General features: G+C 46.9%; 1 protein-coding gene across 2 annotated transcripts in view; it reads right to left on the bottom strand.

Moving 5' to 3' along the window:
* The window catches only part of CDC42BPB (CDC42 binding protein kinase beta), a 135,642-nt gene extending 130,268 nt beyond the window's left edge, over positions 1 to 5,374 (bottom strand). For both annotated transcript variants that reach the window (XM_049899637.1, XM_049899638.1), the window contains exon 1: positions 5,105 to 5,374. In XM_049899637.1, the coding sequence (XP_049755594.1) occupies positions 5,105 to 5,279 (175 nt within the window). In that variant the 5' untranslated portion in view covers positions 5,280 to 5,374. The remainder of the gene's footprint in view (positions 1 to 5,104) is intronic.
* Positions 5,375 to 17,860: the final 12,486 nt, after the last annotated feature.

Here is a 17,860-nt window from a genome sequence, read left to right as displayed (position 1 = left end):
GACTGTGCAAAGGCATTCGACTGTGTGGATCATAACAAATTATGAGTAACGCTGCCAGGAACAGAAATTCCAGAACTCTTAATCCGATAGTGCAGAACCTGTACATAGACCAAGAGTCAGTCGTCTGAACAGAACAACGGGATACTGCGTGGTTTAAAACCAGGAATGGTGTGCATCAGGGTTGTCCTCTTTCACCGTAATTATTCAATCTGTATGTCGAGCAAATAATCCAAGAAGCTGGACTATATGAAGAAGAACTTGGCATCAGAATTGGAGGACTCATTAACAATCTAACGATGATACGAACATAACACTGCCTTGCTTGCTGAAAGCAAAGAGGACTTGAAGCACTTACTGGTGAAGATCAAAGACTACACATTCAGTATGCATTACACGTCAACATAAAGACAACAAAAATTATCACAAAACTGGACCAATAAGCAACATCATGATAAAAAAAGAGAAAATACTGAAGTTGTCAAGGATTTCATTTTACGTGGATCCACAAACAATGCCCATGGGAAGCACCAGTCAAGAAATCAAAGCATGTACTGCATTAGGCAAATCTGTTGCAAAAGACTTCTTTAAAGTTTTAAAAAGCAAAGATGTAACTTTGAGGACTAAGGCATGCATGACCCAAGCCACGGTATTTTCAAATCACCTCATATGCGCCGAAAGCTATACAACGAGTAGGGAGGACAGAATAAGAATTGGTGCCTCGGAATTATGGTGTTGACAAAGAATAACGAATATACCGTGTACTACCAGAAGAAGGGACAAATCGGTCTCAGAAGAGTTACAGCCAGAACGCTCCTTAGAAGCAAGGATGGCAAAACTTCACCTTACGTACCTCGGACATGTTATCAGGAGGGATCAGTCCCTGAAGAATGACATTAAGCTTGGTAAAGCAGCGTGTCCAGTGAAAAAAAAAAAAAGGAAGGCCCTCAACGAGACAGGCTGACACAGTGGCTCCAACAATGGCCTCAAACTAGCAACGATTGTGAGGATGCCGCAGGACAGGGCAGTGTTTCGTTTTGTTGTACCTGGAGTTACTATGAGTTGGAACCGATTCAGCGGCACATAACAACAAGGACATCTAGATGTCCACATTTGTTGCTATTTACTAGAAGAAACTTTAAAGTGTTCCATATGTTCTGATTCAAATGGTATCAAATTTACATTAAAAAAAATAGCTTTTAACACCTGAGAGGAACGTGCTCTTTAGAACAATCAATTATGTGAGATCAAAAGCGCAACATTTGCCCAAAGGCAAAGATGAGAGGGCAGGACCAACCCATTGCTGTCGAGTGGATTCCAACAAATAGCGACCCTACAGGACAGAGCAGAATTGCCCCACAGGGCTTCCAAGGAGTGGCTGGTGGATTTGAACTGCTGACCTTTTGTTAGCAACCAAACTTTTAACCACTGCGCCACCAGGGCCATGAGAAGGCAGGAAGGGGTAGAAAATTAGGATGAAAGGAAATGGGGAGACTGGCAGAGATGGGGAGAGTGGTGACACACTGTGGAGAAGGAAACCAACGTCCTGAAACACTTTATGCACAAACTATCGAGTGGGAAACTATACTGCTCTGTAAGCTTCCACCTAACAAACAATTTAAAAAAAGGTTTGTTTTGTTAAGCAAGGTATGTCTAACTTTTAATTAAGGTCCAAGATTTCAAAGGGGGAAGCTAATCAAACTATAAACACAATCAAGGGAAAATTAAAGACAAAAACCCGAACTGAAGGCAGAAATTGACTTTTGTCCCACGCAGGCTCTGTGGTAATAATAAGACCCAGAAAGTCTTTTTTTAAAGCTTAAAAACTTTATTATCTATATTTTCTGAATGTCCTCAGAATCTCACAGTAAGTCTCAAACTCTGGGCAGAACCAGCTGCTTCTAAGTTTCAAGAATTCTACATAATTATCATTAGACACCAGGCAAGGTTCAGGAGGTAAGAAGAGGCCAATCCCCTTGCACATCAGAAACCAACATGAAAGGTTTACAAACATCAGTGTGTGAATCCAAAACTTAACAACCCACGGACGGAGAGCCTCTGTATATTTAGCATACACACACACACACACACACACACACACACACACACACACACACACACACACACACACACACACACACACACACACACACAGAGGCATTCCTCATAAGCAAATATATTGGAAAGTGACTATAACACTCTGATTACTTAACCTGTTGTTAGCTGCCATCCAGTGGCTTCCGACTCACGGCGACCCCATGCATGCAGACTAGAACTGCTCCACAGGGTTTTCAAGCCTGTGACCTTTTGGAAGCAGATCGCTAGGCCTGTCTTCTGAGGCGCCTCTGGGTGTGTTTGAACTGCCAACCTTTCCGTTAGTAGTCCAGTGCTTAACCATGTGTGCCACCCAACAACTCCTTATTTTACTTGTGTTCTTTAATTCTCAGATGTGCTACCAGTATTTAAAAAAACCAAACTTTTTGCTGTTGAGTTGATTCCGACTCATAGCAACCCTACAGGACAGGGCAGAACTCCCCTGTACAGTTTCCAAGGAGTGCCTGGTGGATTCAAACCGCCGACCTTTTGGCTAGCAGCCGTAGCTCTTAACCACTACACCACCAGGGTTTCCGCTGTCAGTATAGGTGGACCCAAAACTAAGGCATGCCAGGAGCAAAAGTAATGAGCTCTACATTCCTGAGAACTTGGAGGTTAAAATATCCTAACAACACTCTGCAAACAACTCTGTCTGAAAGACTATTCCCTGCCTTCCAATCTCAGTGAGCAGTACACATGTATAGTAACTAGTGACAAGTAACTCCAGGGTTACATGCTAACATCTACAAAATTAATACTACTTCCAAATATATTTATAGTTCATAAACATGCCATCTTAAGTTTAAGTCCATTTTTCTTCTCCGTAACTTAAAAGTTTACACTTCTGTGCAAACTGAGTTCTTAGGGGGAAAATAATGTAATTTATCTGTAATCGCAATTCCCAAAGAGTCAGAATATCCCTTTGAAAACCATTTCTGCATGACAGCACACCAACTTCTGTTTAAACTTGGAAAGGTCAAATCTCAAACTATGACCCTCACACATGCTAAGAGTCTCACCCAGTGACATTCAACCCTGTTTATGGTGTGGACTTCGAGAAGCAGCTGCATTGCAGCGACTGGTCCAGGGGGCACCCAACCTCCAACTAATCCCCACAGAGTCACCATGCAGCTCCCAGGCCAGAGCCAGCCAGACCACACCTGACCAGCCACGCCACTCTGCCCTCGGCTTCCTCCTCAAAGTCACGCTTTACTCACACACCGTGCACCAAGTTGAACCTGACTGTGGGTCTGTCTAGGTTTCAAGATCAAGTGTTCAGGAAGGAATGGTGAATGCAATGCTCAGACGCCTTAGATCCTAAGACACACCAAAGACCTCACTGGAAAGTCAATTAATTATTCAGTGGGAAAGCATGTCACTGGCGTCGATAAAAGACCCGAGAGAGCGAATACTCTTAATTTACTGACATTCTAGATAACCAGGAATGGTGGTCCCCTCAGAAACAAGAAATGGCCCACTGTCCTGGGGCTCTGGCAGCCTCCATCGTTGCTCTCAGAAGACATCACGTCAACTTTTCACCAAAGAGCAAAAAGCGGAAGCCCCCTTAGGAATACTGCAACTTCAGTTTTAATCCGTAAACAAAATGCCAAATTCCAGCTAACATTTTAAATACCAGCTTTATCAGTGCCAAAGATTTGAAACTACTAGTTCAGACTGCGCTGTCCTAGCCCAATGACGCACATGGCCCAAGAATAAGATTTTTATAGGTTTGGCACTGCCTTCTCCCTCTCAGTTGTTCTGGGTGTAAGAAGAGTCAAAGGGTCTTGACAGCATGTTCAGATTAGGGAAAGATGAAGTAAAAGGGTTTCACTTTACACTTTTACCGTCTTCACAGTTCTAACTATCATTATGTGGCTTAATCAAAATATTTTCCCAGTAAAGCATATAGGTTAGTCAGTCAAGTTACTCTACAGCATTAAACCTGTTGCCGTCCAGTCGATTTGGACTCACAGAGATCCTACGATACAAAGCAGAACTGCCCCATAGGGTTTCCAACGGCTGTCATCTTCAAGGAAGCAGACTGCCACATCTTTCTCCCGCAGAGCGGCTGGTGAGTCAGAGCCACCAAATTTCGTTTTAGCAGCAGAGCTCTTAACCACCGGGCCACCAGTGCTCCTTACATGCACCATTCTCAATCCATAAATGATGACAGTATCATTAAGCTGCTTAATCAAATTTCCTTCTAGTCAAACACAGTTGGTCAGATGTCTCTATAAGTGGCATTACAGATTCTTAAATGATCACATTCCTCAGTGAATTTGGAACTAGAGAAAGCATGCAAAGAACACCATATGAAGAAAGTTTTTAAGTGACTTCCACATACTGACACTTTCACCTACCCCCAAAATATGACAACGGTCTGTAACAATTACAATGAAAAAAAGCAATGTGCTCTTGCATGGCGGACTCAACATTTTAAAATTAGCCTTAAAAAATCCCTTGGAGGTGCTAAGGGGGTGTTCAGGCCCCCGGCATCCGGGGATAGAGCCAGGCTGTCACGTAGGAGGGGCCATTCGAGCTGGGTTCCCAGGAGACAAGGGTGGGGGGCCCACTGGGCGGTGGGCGAGGCAGATGCGGAAAGCACATGCGGCTACCCCCGCAGCTCGGCAGGGTGGGGAGGGAGGGCTCCTCAACCTGCCTCTGGACCCCAAAGGCGAGGTGCGGGGGGGGGCGGATATCCCTGGGAGTGCTGCAGGAAATGATATCCAGACTCGGAGGGTGGATCTAGGAAGCGGCCGGGGCGATGGCCCGGCGGGGGGGAGGGGTGGGGATGGGAACGGAGGATGTGGCTCCAAGGGCCAGGATGAGGGGGCGGGACGATGGGACACGGATGTGCGAGGGATGAGGGCGCACCGACTGGCTGGGGAAAGGCTCTAGGTGGAGGCACACACGACAGGGTGGAGAAGGATGCGCGTGGGAAGGCCAGGTAGCCGCTCGGGGGGACGGCGGCGGCCAGTGGCCGAGGCCCGGGCCGGGCCGGCGCAGCACTTACCCCACTCGAGGAACTCGGCCACATACTTGTCGCGGCGCAGGGCCGAGTGGCTGCACTCGGTGTAGAGGCAGATGAGCACGTCGAGCAGCGTCTCCACGCTCAGGGCGCTCTCGTTGCGCCACGGCCCGTCCAGGAGCAGCTGCTCCAGCTTCTTGAGCCGCACCTTGGCCGACATGGTGTCGCGCGGCCCGCTCCCGACGCGCCGGCCTCTCGCCGCCCGCTCGGCCAGTCCGTCAGGGCGAGCCCTCGGGGGCCCGGCGGCCGCGCGCCCCGGCAGCAGCGGCGCCTCGTCGCCGCCCCGTCCGCGTCGTCGCGCCCCGGCCTAGGCCGACATGTTGGGGTCGGTCCCGGCGGCGCAGCGTCTGGGGCGCCGGGCCCCGCGGGTCCATGGGCCGGTCCCTCCCCTCGGCGCCGCCGCCCTCCTGCCGGCCCGCCCTCGCCCTCGCCGCGCCCTCCCCGGGCCTGCCGCCCGCCGCCGACCTGGAGCGGCGCGGATCCGAGCGCTGCGCGAGCCCGACCGGCGCCCGAGCCCCGACCCCAGCCCCGACCCAGCGGCCCAGCCCCGCGGCCCGTAGCCAACCAGGGCGCGGCCAGCGCGGGCGCAGCCAACCACGGCGGGGCCGGCCGCCGCCCGCCGCGCCGCGCTGACCTCAGCGCGCTGCCCCGCCCTGCACTCCGGCTCCCGGCTCCCGGCGGGATCGGGCCTCGCCGCTTTCCGTAGGGAGGCCGGGATGCTGGGAAGGCAACTGTGGGCGGGGGCGGAGGGAGGAGGGGCGGGGCCGGAGGGGGGCGGGGCCGGGACGGGGCGAGCGCCGCCGAGTGCACGGCTGAGATTGCTGGCCGGCGCGTGCGCAGGAGCCGAGGGGCGGGCATGCGCGAGACTGAACACCGGCTGTGCGCGGCCGGCGCGTGCGCGCGTCCCCGTCCGAGTGCGCGCTGCGGTCTCACGGCCCGCGCGGGACCCGAGGGTACGGGAGGCGGCCCCAGTGCAGACAGCCGGGGTCGCGATCGAATGCGAAGATCCCCCAGGAAGGACTGGGCGAGCGGCCCGCTGCCCGGAGCGCCGTGGGCCGTGTCCTGCCTGTGGGGTCTTGGGCCAGCCTGGTCGCCGTAGACATCGATGGCCGCCCGCAGGCGCAGCCCCGGTGCCTCGTCCCGGCCCCGGAGAGTGCTTTGAAACCGGGGTTCATCCGCGCTTGAAGCGGCCTTAAAACGTGGGTCCGGGAAGCTGAGACCCAGGCCTGAAGGTTGACCTGCCCAGGCCGCACCCGCAATGTGGCGCAGCTGCTAGAGAGGCGGCGACCAGCGGGTCACTCCAGCCGGTCACCCCGTGTATTCGCGACGCCTGCTGCCGTGGCCATTTAAATCCCATGCTTCGATTTACCCCTTCTTCTCAGACAGATGGTATAGGGTGTGAATTTGATACAGATTGCCTGGCTAGCCGCTGCTTTTACTAAAGTCGTTGGTTTCTGTTGGTTTATTTGGGTGGCTGGGGGAAGAAAACTGATGGAGAATATGAGGGGTCTTTTAGTGGTGAAGACTGTTAAGCCCTGGACTACTAACGGGAGGGTTGGGGTTTGAACCCACCCAGAGGCACCTCAGAAGAAAGGCCTTTCAAAAGGTCACAGCCGTTGAAAAACCATGTGGAGCACAGTTCTCGAAAACACAGCGTCTCCATGAGTTGGAATCCAGGCCACTGCAACTGGTCTGGGTTCTTTGTTTTGTTTTTACCCCCTAAACCAACCCGTGGCATCTGGAGAGGAGGGACCCGCTCGAACTTGTGGGGGATCTGGGGCCATGGGGGTGTGTGGACCCGCTCGAACTTGTGGGGGATCTGGGGCCATGGGAGGGTGTGAGAGCCTCTGGGGATGGAGTGTTCCGGTCCAGGCCCCAGACTGAGGGACCCTAACCCAAGGAAAGGTAGGAGCAGGCTGCTAAGTGGAGCAGATGAGGGGCAGATAGGGGTTTGGTGGTGGGAAGCTAGGGGATCCTGGGGGCTCCCCTCTTCTCAATCTTGAAAAACAAATGTGGCAAAACCAGTCTATGGTACTGGAAGTCAGAATCGGACCTACCTCTTGGGGAATGATATTGGCTGTCTGGTATCTGGAAACATTCAATGACTTGATTGGGGTGGTGGTTACACAAGGGTACACATCAGTAAACATTCTTCCAACTGTGTGCTCAGATTAGTGCATGTCACTGTGTATATATTTTTACTGAATTTTTAAGAATAGGCAAAAGTAACCTTTGGTGATAGACATTAAGTAGTGGTTACCTTTGGGGGATATGGATTGGAGGGGCCACAAGAGAGCCTTCTGGAAGGCAGGAAACATTCTGTATCTTGATCTGGTGTTACATGAGTCTACACATATAAAACTTCTTCAAACTATATCTCTGTACTTTATTGCATGTGTGCTTTTTTAAAATAAAAAAGTTAAAACAAAAAAACCAGATCACCTGCCTCAAAACCAGCAGCTTCCTGCTGGTCTTAGATTAAAGACCAAATTCTTTACCTTGACCTTTAAGTAGGACGACCAGATGTCCCAATTTATCTGAGCCAGTTTCCATTTTATGCCTTTGTTGCAGTGTTAGTATTCACAGTGTCCTTCACTCCCACAAGCATCCTGGTTTGAACAGTACATTATCTTGTCTCCTGTCCCAGCAGGCTCTGCCTGGTCCCTCTCAGCCCTCCAGCCCATTGTTAACCATCTTCCCTTCAGTCTTTTAACTCCAGCCCCACTGGCCTCCTTGCTGCTCCTCAGCTATTCCAGTTTCTTCCTGCCTCAGGGCCTTTGCACTTACCAGGCCCTCCACCTTGGATTCCTGCCACTAACCCCCAGCTTGTCTACTTTAATCTCAAATCTCTTTTTCCATATTGCCCCCTCAGGGAATCCTTGCCTAACTCCCGGGACAACACCAGGCTCCAGTTCACCCTATAGTTTTCTTTGTTGGCACTGAGTACATTTGGTACATGTGAAGCTTGCTCACTAGCCTGGAAACTACTAGGAGCATAAGATTTCTGCTCAGCACCATGTCCTCTGCCCTTAGCCCAGCACCTGACAGCTCACTAACAGGGCTGAAGGAATGGCTACCTGAATGAACACAGAGGTGGGCCCTGTAGGATGCATGCTTCTGCCCGCATGAAGAGTGCAGGTGACGTGGGCACTGGGCTGGAGGAGAGCGTGGAGAATGCAGGTAAGCCGTGCGCTTGGGGAGGCAGTCGAGGTAGGCCAGAGTGTCAGTGTCACCCACAACCATTCTGACCTTGGCAGTGGCTGATGAGATGGGAGGAGGCACTGGGGCTCTGCCCCCCTCCTCCATGCTCCCATAGCACCAGTGTTATTGCTCAGCTCCCCCATTCCATTTTTCCATAGACAGGCTGAAGTGAGTCATTCTTATGGGCCTCCCTGAGCCTGTACCCTGCCTCCAAGGTCCGGGCAGAGGTTCCTAGTGCCCCATACAGCAAAAGGTGTTTGCAGGGGTGAAGGGAGCAAGCTGAGGAGAGACGGTACTCCAGGGCAGGTAGGAAAGGCACCTGCAGGAGGCCCAGTAGCCCAGGTGGCCGGGAATGGAGATTGGGATGGGGAAACCAAGTCTTGGGCACATTTATTAGATAATAAGAGGAGGAGGAAGCTAGCAAACACTTCCACAGCACTGACAACATGCTGGGCACTATTCTAAAGTTTTACATATATTAACTCATTGAACCCTCATAAGAACTGTATAGGGTGGGTACTGTTATTGGCCCCATTTTACAGGTGAAGAAACAGGCACAAAGAGAGCAAGTACTTCATGAGTCAAGAATTTGGGCAGGGAACCCCCAAGGCTATGGCCCCCAGACACCCTGCTAACTCAGAACTGAAGCCACCCCTGAAGTCCACCTTCCAGCTAAAGATTAGACGGGTCTTGAAACAATAACACACGTGCCGAACATGCTTCTTAATTCAATCAAGTAATGAGACCAAATGTGCAACACCTGCCCAAAAGCAAAGATGAGAAGTCAGGAAGGGACAGGAAAACCGGGCGAATGGACACTGAGAACCCAGGGTGGAAAGGAGTGCTGACACGTTGCAGGGACTACAACAAATGTCATAAAGCAATTTGTGTATAAAATTTTTGAATGAAAAACTATTTTGCACTGTAAACTTTCACCTAAAACATAATAAAATAAATAAACAAAAATCCAAAAAAAGAAAAGAATTTGGACAAGAGCATAGTTTGGCACCACTATGATGTCTGCCCCCATGGGTCTGTCAGTTTGTCCTACTGTGGGGGCTTGTGTGTGCCTGTGATGCTGGAAGCTATGCCACCGGTATTCAGATACCAGCAGGGTCACCCACGGAGGACAGGTTTCAGCTGAGCTTCCAGACTGAGACAGACTAGGAAGAAGGACCGGCAGTCTACTTCTGAAAAGCATTAGCCAGTGAAAACCTTATGAATAGCAGCAGAACATTGTCTGATATAGTGCTGGAAGATGAGCCCCCCAGGTTGGAAGGCACTCAAAAGATGACTGGGGAAGAGCTGCGTCCTCCAAGTGGAGTTGACCTTAATGACGTGATGGAGTAAAGCTTTCGGGACCTTCATTTGCTGATGTGGCACGACTCAAAGTGAGAAGAAACAGCTGCAAACATCCATTAATAATTGGAACCTGGAATGTACCAAGTATGAATCTAGGAAATTGGAAATCGTCAAAAATGAAATGGAACGCATAAACATCGATATCCTAGGCATTAGTGAGCTGAAATGGACTGGTATTGGCCATTTTGAATCAGACAATCATATAGTCTACTATGCTGGGAATGACAACTCGAAAAGGAATGGCATTGCATTCATCATCAAAAAGAACGTTTCAAGATCTATCCTGAAGTACAACGCTGTCAGTGATAGGATAATATCCATACGCCTATAAGGAAGACCAGTTAATACGACTATTATTCAAATTTACGCACCAACCACTAGGGCCAAAGATGAAGAAATAGAAGATTTTTATCAGCTGCTGCAGTCTGAAATTGATCGAACATGCAATCAGATGCATTGATAATTACTGGCAATTGGAATGCAAAAGTTGGAAACAAAGAAGAAGGACCAGTAGTTGGAAACTATGGCCTTGATGATAGAAACAATGCTGGAAATCACATGATAGAATTTTGCAAGACCAATGACTTCTTCATTGCAAATACCTTCTTTCACCAACATAAATGGCAACTATACACATGGACCATGCCAGATGGAACACACAGAAATCAAATTGACTACATCTGCGGAAAGAGACAATGGAAAAGCTCAATATCAGTCAGAACAAGGCCAGGGGCCGACTGTGGAACAGACCATCAATTGCTCATATGCAAGTTCAAGCTGAAACTGAAGAAAATCAGAGCAAGTCCACGAGAGCCAAAATATGACCTTGAATATAACCCACCTGAATTTAGAGACCATCTCAAGAATAGATTTGACGCACTGAACACTAGTGACCGAAGACAAGTTGTGGAATGACATCAAGGACATCATCCATGAAGAAAGCCAGAGGTCTCTGAAAAGACAGGAAAGAAAGAAAAGACCAAGAGGGATGTCAGAGGAGACTCTGAAACTTGCTCTTGAGCGTTGAGCAGCTAAAGCAAAAGGAAGAGTTCATGAAGTAAAAGGACTGAACAGAAGATTTCAAAGGGCCTCTCGAGAAGACAAAATAAAGTATTATAATGACGTGTGCAAAGAGCTGGAGATGGAAAACCAAAAGGGAAGAACACACTCGGCGTTTCTCAAGCTGAAAGAACTGAAGAAAAAATTCAAGCCTCGAATTGTAATAGTGAAGGATTTCATGGGGAAAATATTAAATGATGCAGGAAGCCTCAAAAGAAGATGGAAGGAATACACAGAGTCATTATACCAAAAAGAATTAGTTGATATTCAACCATTTCAAGAGGTGGCATATGATCAGGAACCGATGGTACTGAAGGAAGAAGTCCAAACTGCTCTGAAGGCATTGGCGAAAAACAAGGCTCCAGGAATTGATGGAATATCAGTTGAGATGTTTCAACAAACAGAGGCACCGCTGGAGGTGCTCACTTGTCTATGCCAAGAAATATGGAAGACAGCTTCCTGGCCAACTGACTGGAAGAGATCCATATTTATGCCTATTCCCAAGAAAGGTGATCCAACCGAATGTGGAAATTATAGAACAATATCATTAATATCACACGCAAGCAAAATTCTGCTGAAGATCATTCAAAAACAGCTGCAGCAGTATATCAACAGGGAACTGCCAGAAATTCAGGCCGGTTTCAGAAGAGGACGTGGAACCAGGGATACCATTGCTGATGTCAGATGGATCCTGGCTGAAAGCAGAAAATACCAGAAGGGTGTTTACCTGTGTTTTATTGATTATGCAAAGACATTTGACTGTGGATCATAACAAACTATGGATAACACTGTGAAGAATGGGAATTCCCGAACACTTAATTGTGCTCATGAGGAACCTTTACATAGATCAAGAGGCAGTTGTTTGGACAAAACAAGGGGATATTGATTGGTTTAAAGTCAGGAAAGGTGTGCAGCAGGATTGTATTCTTTCACCATACCTATTTAACCTGTATGCTGAACAAATAATATGAGAAGCTGGACTATATGAAGAAGAACGGGGCATCAGGATTGGAGGAAGACTCATTAACAACCTGCGTTATGCAGATGACACAACCTTGCTTGCTGAAAGTGAAGAGGACTTGAAGCACTTACTAATGAAGATCAAAGACCACAGCCTTCAGTTTGGATTACACCTCAACATAAAGAAAACAAAAATCCTCACAACTGGACCAGTGAGCAACATCATGATAAACAGAGAAAAGACTGAAGTTGTCAAGGATTTCATTTTACTTGGATCCACAATCAACAGCCATGGAAGCAGCAGTCAAGAAATCAAAAGACACATTGCATTGGGCAAGTCTGCTGCCAAGGACCTCTTCAAAGTGTTGAAGATCAAAGATGTCACCCTGAAGACTAAGGTGCGCCGGACCCAAGCCATGGTATTTTCAATCGCATCATATGCATGTGAAAGCTGGACAATGAATAAGGAAGACCGAAGAAGAGTTGACGTCTTTGAATTGTGGTGTTGGTGAAGAATATTGAATATACCGTGGACTGCCAAAAGAACGAACAAATCTGTCTTAGAAGAAGTACAACCAGAATGCTCCTTAGAAGCAAGGATGGCGAGACTGCGTCTTACATACTTTGGGCATGTTGTCAGGAGGGATCAGTCCCTGGAGAAGAACATCATGCTTGGCAGAGTACCGGGTCAGCGGAAAAGAGGAAGACCCTCAACAAGGTGAATTGACACAGTGGCTGCAACGATGGGCTGCAAGCATAACGATTGTGAGGATGGAGCAGGACCGGGCAGTGTTTCATTCTGTTCTGCATAGGGTCGCTATGAGTCGGAACCGACTCGACAGCACCTAACAACAACAACATGATGTCTGGAGCCTTGGCTAGGAAGATTTGAATGGCTAGGGGCTGGAATCATGGCAATTTTGTCTCTAACAAGTCTGGTGTCTGAACTGGCATGACTCAAAGACTGGGTTCAGTGGGGACTATGGACTGGAGCACTTATACTTGGCCTCTCTGTGGGGCTTGGGCTTCCTCACAGCATGGTGGCCTTAGGGTATTTGGACTTCTCACATGGTGGCTCAGAGCACCAACAGTGAGTGTTCTAATGAACAGGGTGAGGCTACATGGTCTTTCTTGTTTTTGTTGAGGTAAAGTTCACATAACATACAGTTAAGCATTTTAAAGTGTACAAGTCAGTGGCATTTAGTGTGTTCAAACGTTGTACAAACACCACTTCTCCCTAGTTTCAAAAATGTTCATCATCCTAGAAAAACATCCCATACCCACTGAGTAATCACTCCCCATTCCCTCCTTCTGCCATCTCCTGCCAGCCATTAATCTGTTTCCATGGGCTTGCCTATTCTGGATATTTCACACAAAAGGAATCATATAATATGTGGTCTTTTGTATCTGGCCTCTTTCACTTAGGATAATGTTGTCAAGGTTCATCCATGCTGTAGCATAAATTAGTACTTCATTCTTTTATTACAGCTGATGAATATTCCACTGTATGGACATACCATAATTCCTTTATCCATTCATCTGTTGATGGACACTTGAATTGTTTCCACCTTTAGTCTGTTGTGAAGAATGCTTATCTTAGTTATCTAGTGCTGCTATAATAGGATGTTTACCTGTGTTTTATTGACTAGGCTAAGGCATTCAACTGTGTGGATCATTACAAACTATGGATAACATTGCGAAGAATGGAAATCCCAGAACACCTGATTGTGCTCATGAGAAACCTGTACATAGATCAAGAGGCAGTTGTTTAGACAGAACAAGGAGATACCACTTGGTTTAAAGTCAGGAAAGGTGTGTGTCAGGGTTGTATCCTTCCACCACACCTATTTAATCTGTATGCTGAGCAAATAATCCAAGAAGCTGGACTATATGAAGAAGAAGGGGGCATCAGGATTGGAGGAAGACTCTTTAACAACCTTCGCTATGCAGATGACACAATCTTGCTTACTGAAATTGAAGAGGACTTGAAGCACTTACTGATGAAGATCAAATACCACAGTCTTCAGTATGGATTACAATCAACATAAAGAAAACAAAAGTCCTCACAACGGGACCAGTAAGCAACATCATGATAAATGGGGAAAGATTGAAGTTGTCAAGGATTTCATTTTACTTGGATCCACAATTAACACCCATGGAAGCAGCAGTCAGGAAACCAGAAGATGCATTGCATTGGGCAAATCTGCTGCAAAAGACCTCTTTGAAGTTTTGAAAAGCAAAGATGTCACCTTGAAGACTAAGATGACCTAAGCCATGGTATTTTCAGTCATATCATATGCATGTGAAAGCTGGACAATGAATAAGGAAGACTGAAGAAGAATCGACACCTTTGAATTGTGGTGTTGGCAAAGAATATTGAATATACCATGGACTGCCAAAAGGACAAACAAATCTGTCTTGGAAGAATTACAACCAGAATGCTCCTTAGAGGCAAGGATGGCGAGACTGCATCGCATGTATTTTGGACATGTTATCGGGAGGAATCAGTCCCTGGAGAAGGACATAATGCTTGATAAAGTAGATGGTCAGTGAAAGAGAGGAAAATCCTCAACGAGATGGATTGCGGTGGCTTCAACAATGGGCTCAAGCATAACAATGATTGTGAGCATGGCGTAGGACTGAGCAGTGTTTCATTCTGTGACACATAGGGTCTCTCTGAGTCAGAACTGACTCGACAGCACCTAACAACAACAATGGCTATAACAGAAATACCACAAGTGGGTGGCTTTAACAAACAGAAATTTATTTTTCTCACTGTTTAGGAAGTTAGAAGTCTGAATTCAGGGCACTGGCCCTAGGGGAAGGCTTTCTATCTCTGCTGGCTCTGGGAGAAGGTCCTTGTCTCTTCAGCTTCTATTCTTTGGCTCCTTGGTGATCTTTATGTGGCATGGCATGTATCTTCCCTCATCTCTGCATTCTTGCTTGTCCTAATCTGCTCTTTTTATATTTCAAAAGAGATCGATTTAAGACAAACCCTACACTAATCCTGTCTCATTAACATAACAAAGAAATTTCGGTCCAAGATGGGATTATAACCACAGATACAGGGATTAGGATTTACAAGACCTATGGACACAAGTCAATCCATAACAATGCTGCTATGAACATTCCCGTATACATGGCCTTTTATGACCAACATTTGAAGTCACGTGGCATCCCTTCCGCCATATTTTATTGGCTAATGCAGTCACAAGCCTGGCCAGGTTCTAGGGAAGGGGATGTAGACCCCTTTCTCAAAGGGAGGAGTGCCAAAGAGTTTGGGGCCACAGAAGGGAGTGAGCAGGGGAACGAGATGATCAGTTGGGTACCTGTTGCAGCTAATTTCAGACAAGAGGCAGGAGGACCACTAGGAAGCTGTTGCAGTCATTGTGTGGCTTGCGCCAACCCGGAAAACCTTTTGGGAAAGGTTTCCAAACCTTTGGGAATTCACAAGCAGAAATAAAAAAGGTTTACATCATTTGACCCAATGTACGGGGGACTAGTGGGAGTGACTCTGCTGCTCATGATGCTTCTTCCCCTTTCTCTGAAAACACTCCAGCACACAGAGGTGATTTCATTGGCTAAGAGGGATCAACTTCTAGCCACAGCTGATTGGTTCAATCTGATGCAAGCCAAACCAATCAAAATCCTTCCCCATGTTTTTTTTTTTTTATATATACAGGAACTCAGGAAAGCAGGTGGCTCCTATCTGGTGGGAGAGTCTCAGGAAGCAAGGCCTGAAGCAGTCAACAGCCATCTTCCTTGACCTCCACAGATGTGCTGAGCTGCAGTGAAAGAGAATGAAGACAATGGACACAGAAAAGTAGAAATGGAAGGGACAGGAAACCTAAAGGGATGCAAGTCCCTGATTTCGTGGTGTGAAAGGCAGCCTCCAAGATGGCCCCTGAAGACCCCCACCGTGAGAGACAGAATAATGGCCCAAAGATATACGCATCTTAATACCTGCAACCTGTGGACATCTTAGTTAGCTAGTGCTTAAAAAAATCCATTGCTGTAGATTCCAACTCAGAGCAACTCTATAGGACAGAGTAGAACTGCCCCATAGGGTTTACAAGGAGCACCTGGTAGATTCAAACTGCCAACCTTTGGGTTAGCAGCCATAACTCTTAACCACTGTGCCACCACAAAGTGGGTAGTTTTAAAGAACAGAATTTTTTTTTCTCACAATTCAGGAAGCTAGGAAATTCAATGCACTGGCTGTCGGGGGAGGTCCTTTCTTATCTATTTCAGTTTCTAGTAGCTGGCCACCCTTGGAGCTCCTGAGCTTCTAGGCTGTCTGCCTCCATCGTGTTCACGTAGTCTCTGTCCTCCCCCTTTGTCAGCTTGCTTATCTCCGTGCCTACCCTGCTCTTTTTATGTTTCAAAAGTGATTAGGTGTACGGCTGATATGGCCTCACGAGCATAATGAAGAAAACCTTATTTCCAAACAGGATTACATCCACAGGTAGAGGGGTTAGAATTCCAACATATTTTTGGGGGACAAAATTCAATCCATGACACACCGAGAAAAAAGAATCCAAAAAAAAAGAACAGAACGTCAGTAAACTCTGGGACAACTTCGAATAGCCTAAGATATTGGAGTCCTGAAGGAGAGGAGCAAGAAAGGGGGAGGACAGAAAGATATCTGAAGAAATTTTTCCAAACTTAATGAAAACTGTAAATCCACACATGCAAGAAGTTAAATGAACTCGAAGCATAAGAAATACGACAAAAAAAAAAAAAAAACCTAAGACCACCGCTCTTCTGTTAGTTTGTTGTACTGTAGAGGTGTGTGTGTTGCTGCGGGGATGGAAGCAATGCCACCAGTTATTTAAATACCAGTGGGATCAGCCATGGTGGACAGGGTTCAGTGGAGCTTCCAGACTAAGACAGACTAGGAAGAAAAGCGTGGTGACCTACTTCTGAAAATTTGCCAACGAAAATCCTATGAATCACAACAAAATATTATTTGGTATAGTGCTGGGCCCCCACACGTCTGTCAGTTTGTCTTACTGTGGTGGCTTGTATGTTGCTGTAATGCTGGAAGCTATGCCACCAGTATTTAAATACCGTCAGGGTCATCCATGGTTGACGGGTTTCAGCTGAGCTTCCAGACTAAGACAGACTAGGAAGAAGGACCTGGCAGTCTACTTCTGAACAGAAGTAGCTAATGAAAACCTTATGAATAGCAGTGGAACATTGTCTGACATAGTGCAGGAAGATGAGCCCCTCAGGTTGGAAGTTACTCAAAAGATGACTAGGGAAGAGCTGCGTCCTCCAAGTGGAGTTGACGTTAATGACATGGATGGAGTCAAGCCTTCAGGACCTTCACTTGCTGATGTGGCATGACTCAAAATGAGAAGAAACAGCTGCAAACATCCATTAAAAATTGGAACATGGAATGTATGACGTATGAATCTAGGAAAATTGGAAATCATCAAAAATGAAATGGAACATGTAGACAATGATATTCTAGGCACTAGTGAGCTGAAATGGACCAGTATTGACAATTTTGAATCAGACAACCATATGGTCTACTATGCTGGGAATTACAACTTGAAGAGGAATGGTGTTGCATTCATTGTTGAAAAGAACATTTCAAGATCTGTCCTGAAGTACAATGCTGTCAGCGATAGGATAATACCCATACGCCTACAAAGAAGACCAGTTAATACGACTATCATTCAAATTTACACACCAACCACAAAGGCCAAAGATGAAGAAATTGAAGATTTTTACCAACTTCTGCAGTTGAAATTGATCAAACATGCAATCAGGATGCATTGATAATTCATGGTGATTGGAATGCGAAAGTTGGAAACAAAGGGGAAGGATCGTTAGTTGAAAATATGGCCTTGGTGATAGAAACAATGCTGGAGATCACATGATAGAATTTTGCAAGACCAACAACTTCTTCATTGCAAATACCTTTTTTCACTAACAAATGGTGACTATACATGTGAACCTCGCCAGATGGAATACACAGGAATCAAATCTACTAGATCTGTAGAAAGAGACAATGGAAAAGCTCAATATCATCAGTCAGAACAAGGCCAGGGGCTGACTGTGGAACAGATCCTCAATTGCTCACTGCAAGTTAGAGTTGAAACTGAAGAAAATTAGAACAAGTCCATAAGAGCCAAAGTACGACCTTGAGTA

The sequence above is a fragment of the Elephas maximus genome, chromosome 10 (genome assembly GCF_024166365.1).
Source record: "Elephas maximus indicus isolate mEleMax1 chromosome 10, mEleMax1 primary haplotype, whole genome shotgun sequence".
Taxonomy (NCBI): domain Eukaryota; kingdom Metazoa; phylum Chordata; class Mammalia; order Proboscidea; family Elephantidae; genus Elephas; species Elephas maximus.
This window is presented reverse-complemented; position numbering and strand designations above follow the sequence as displayed.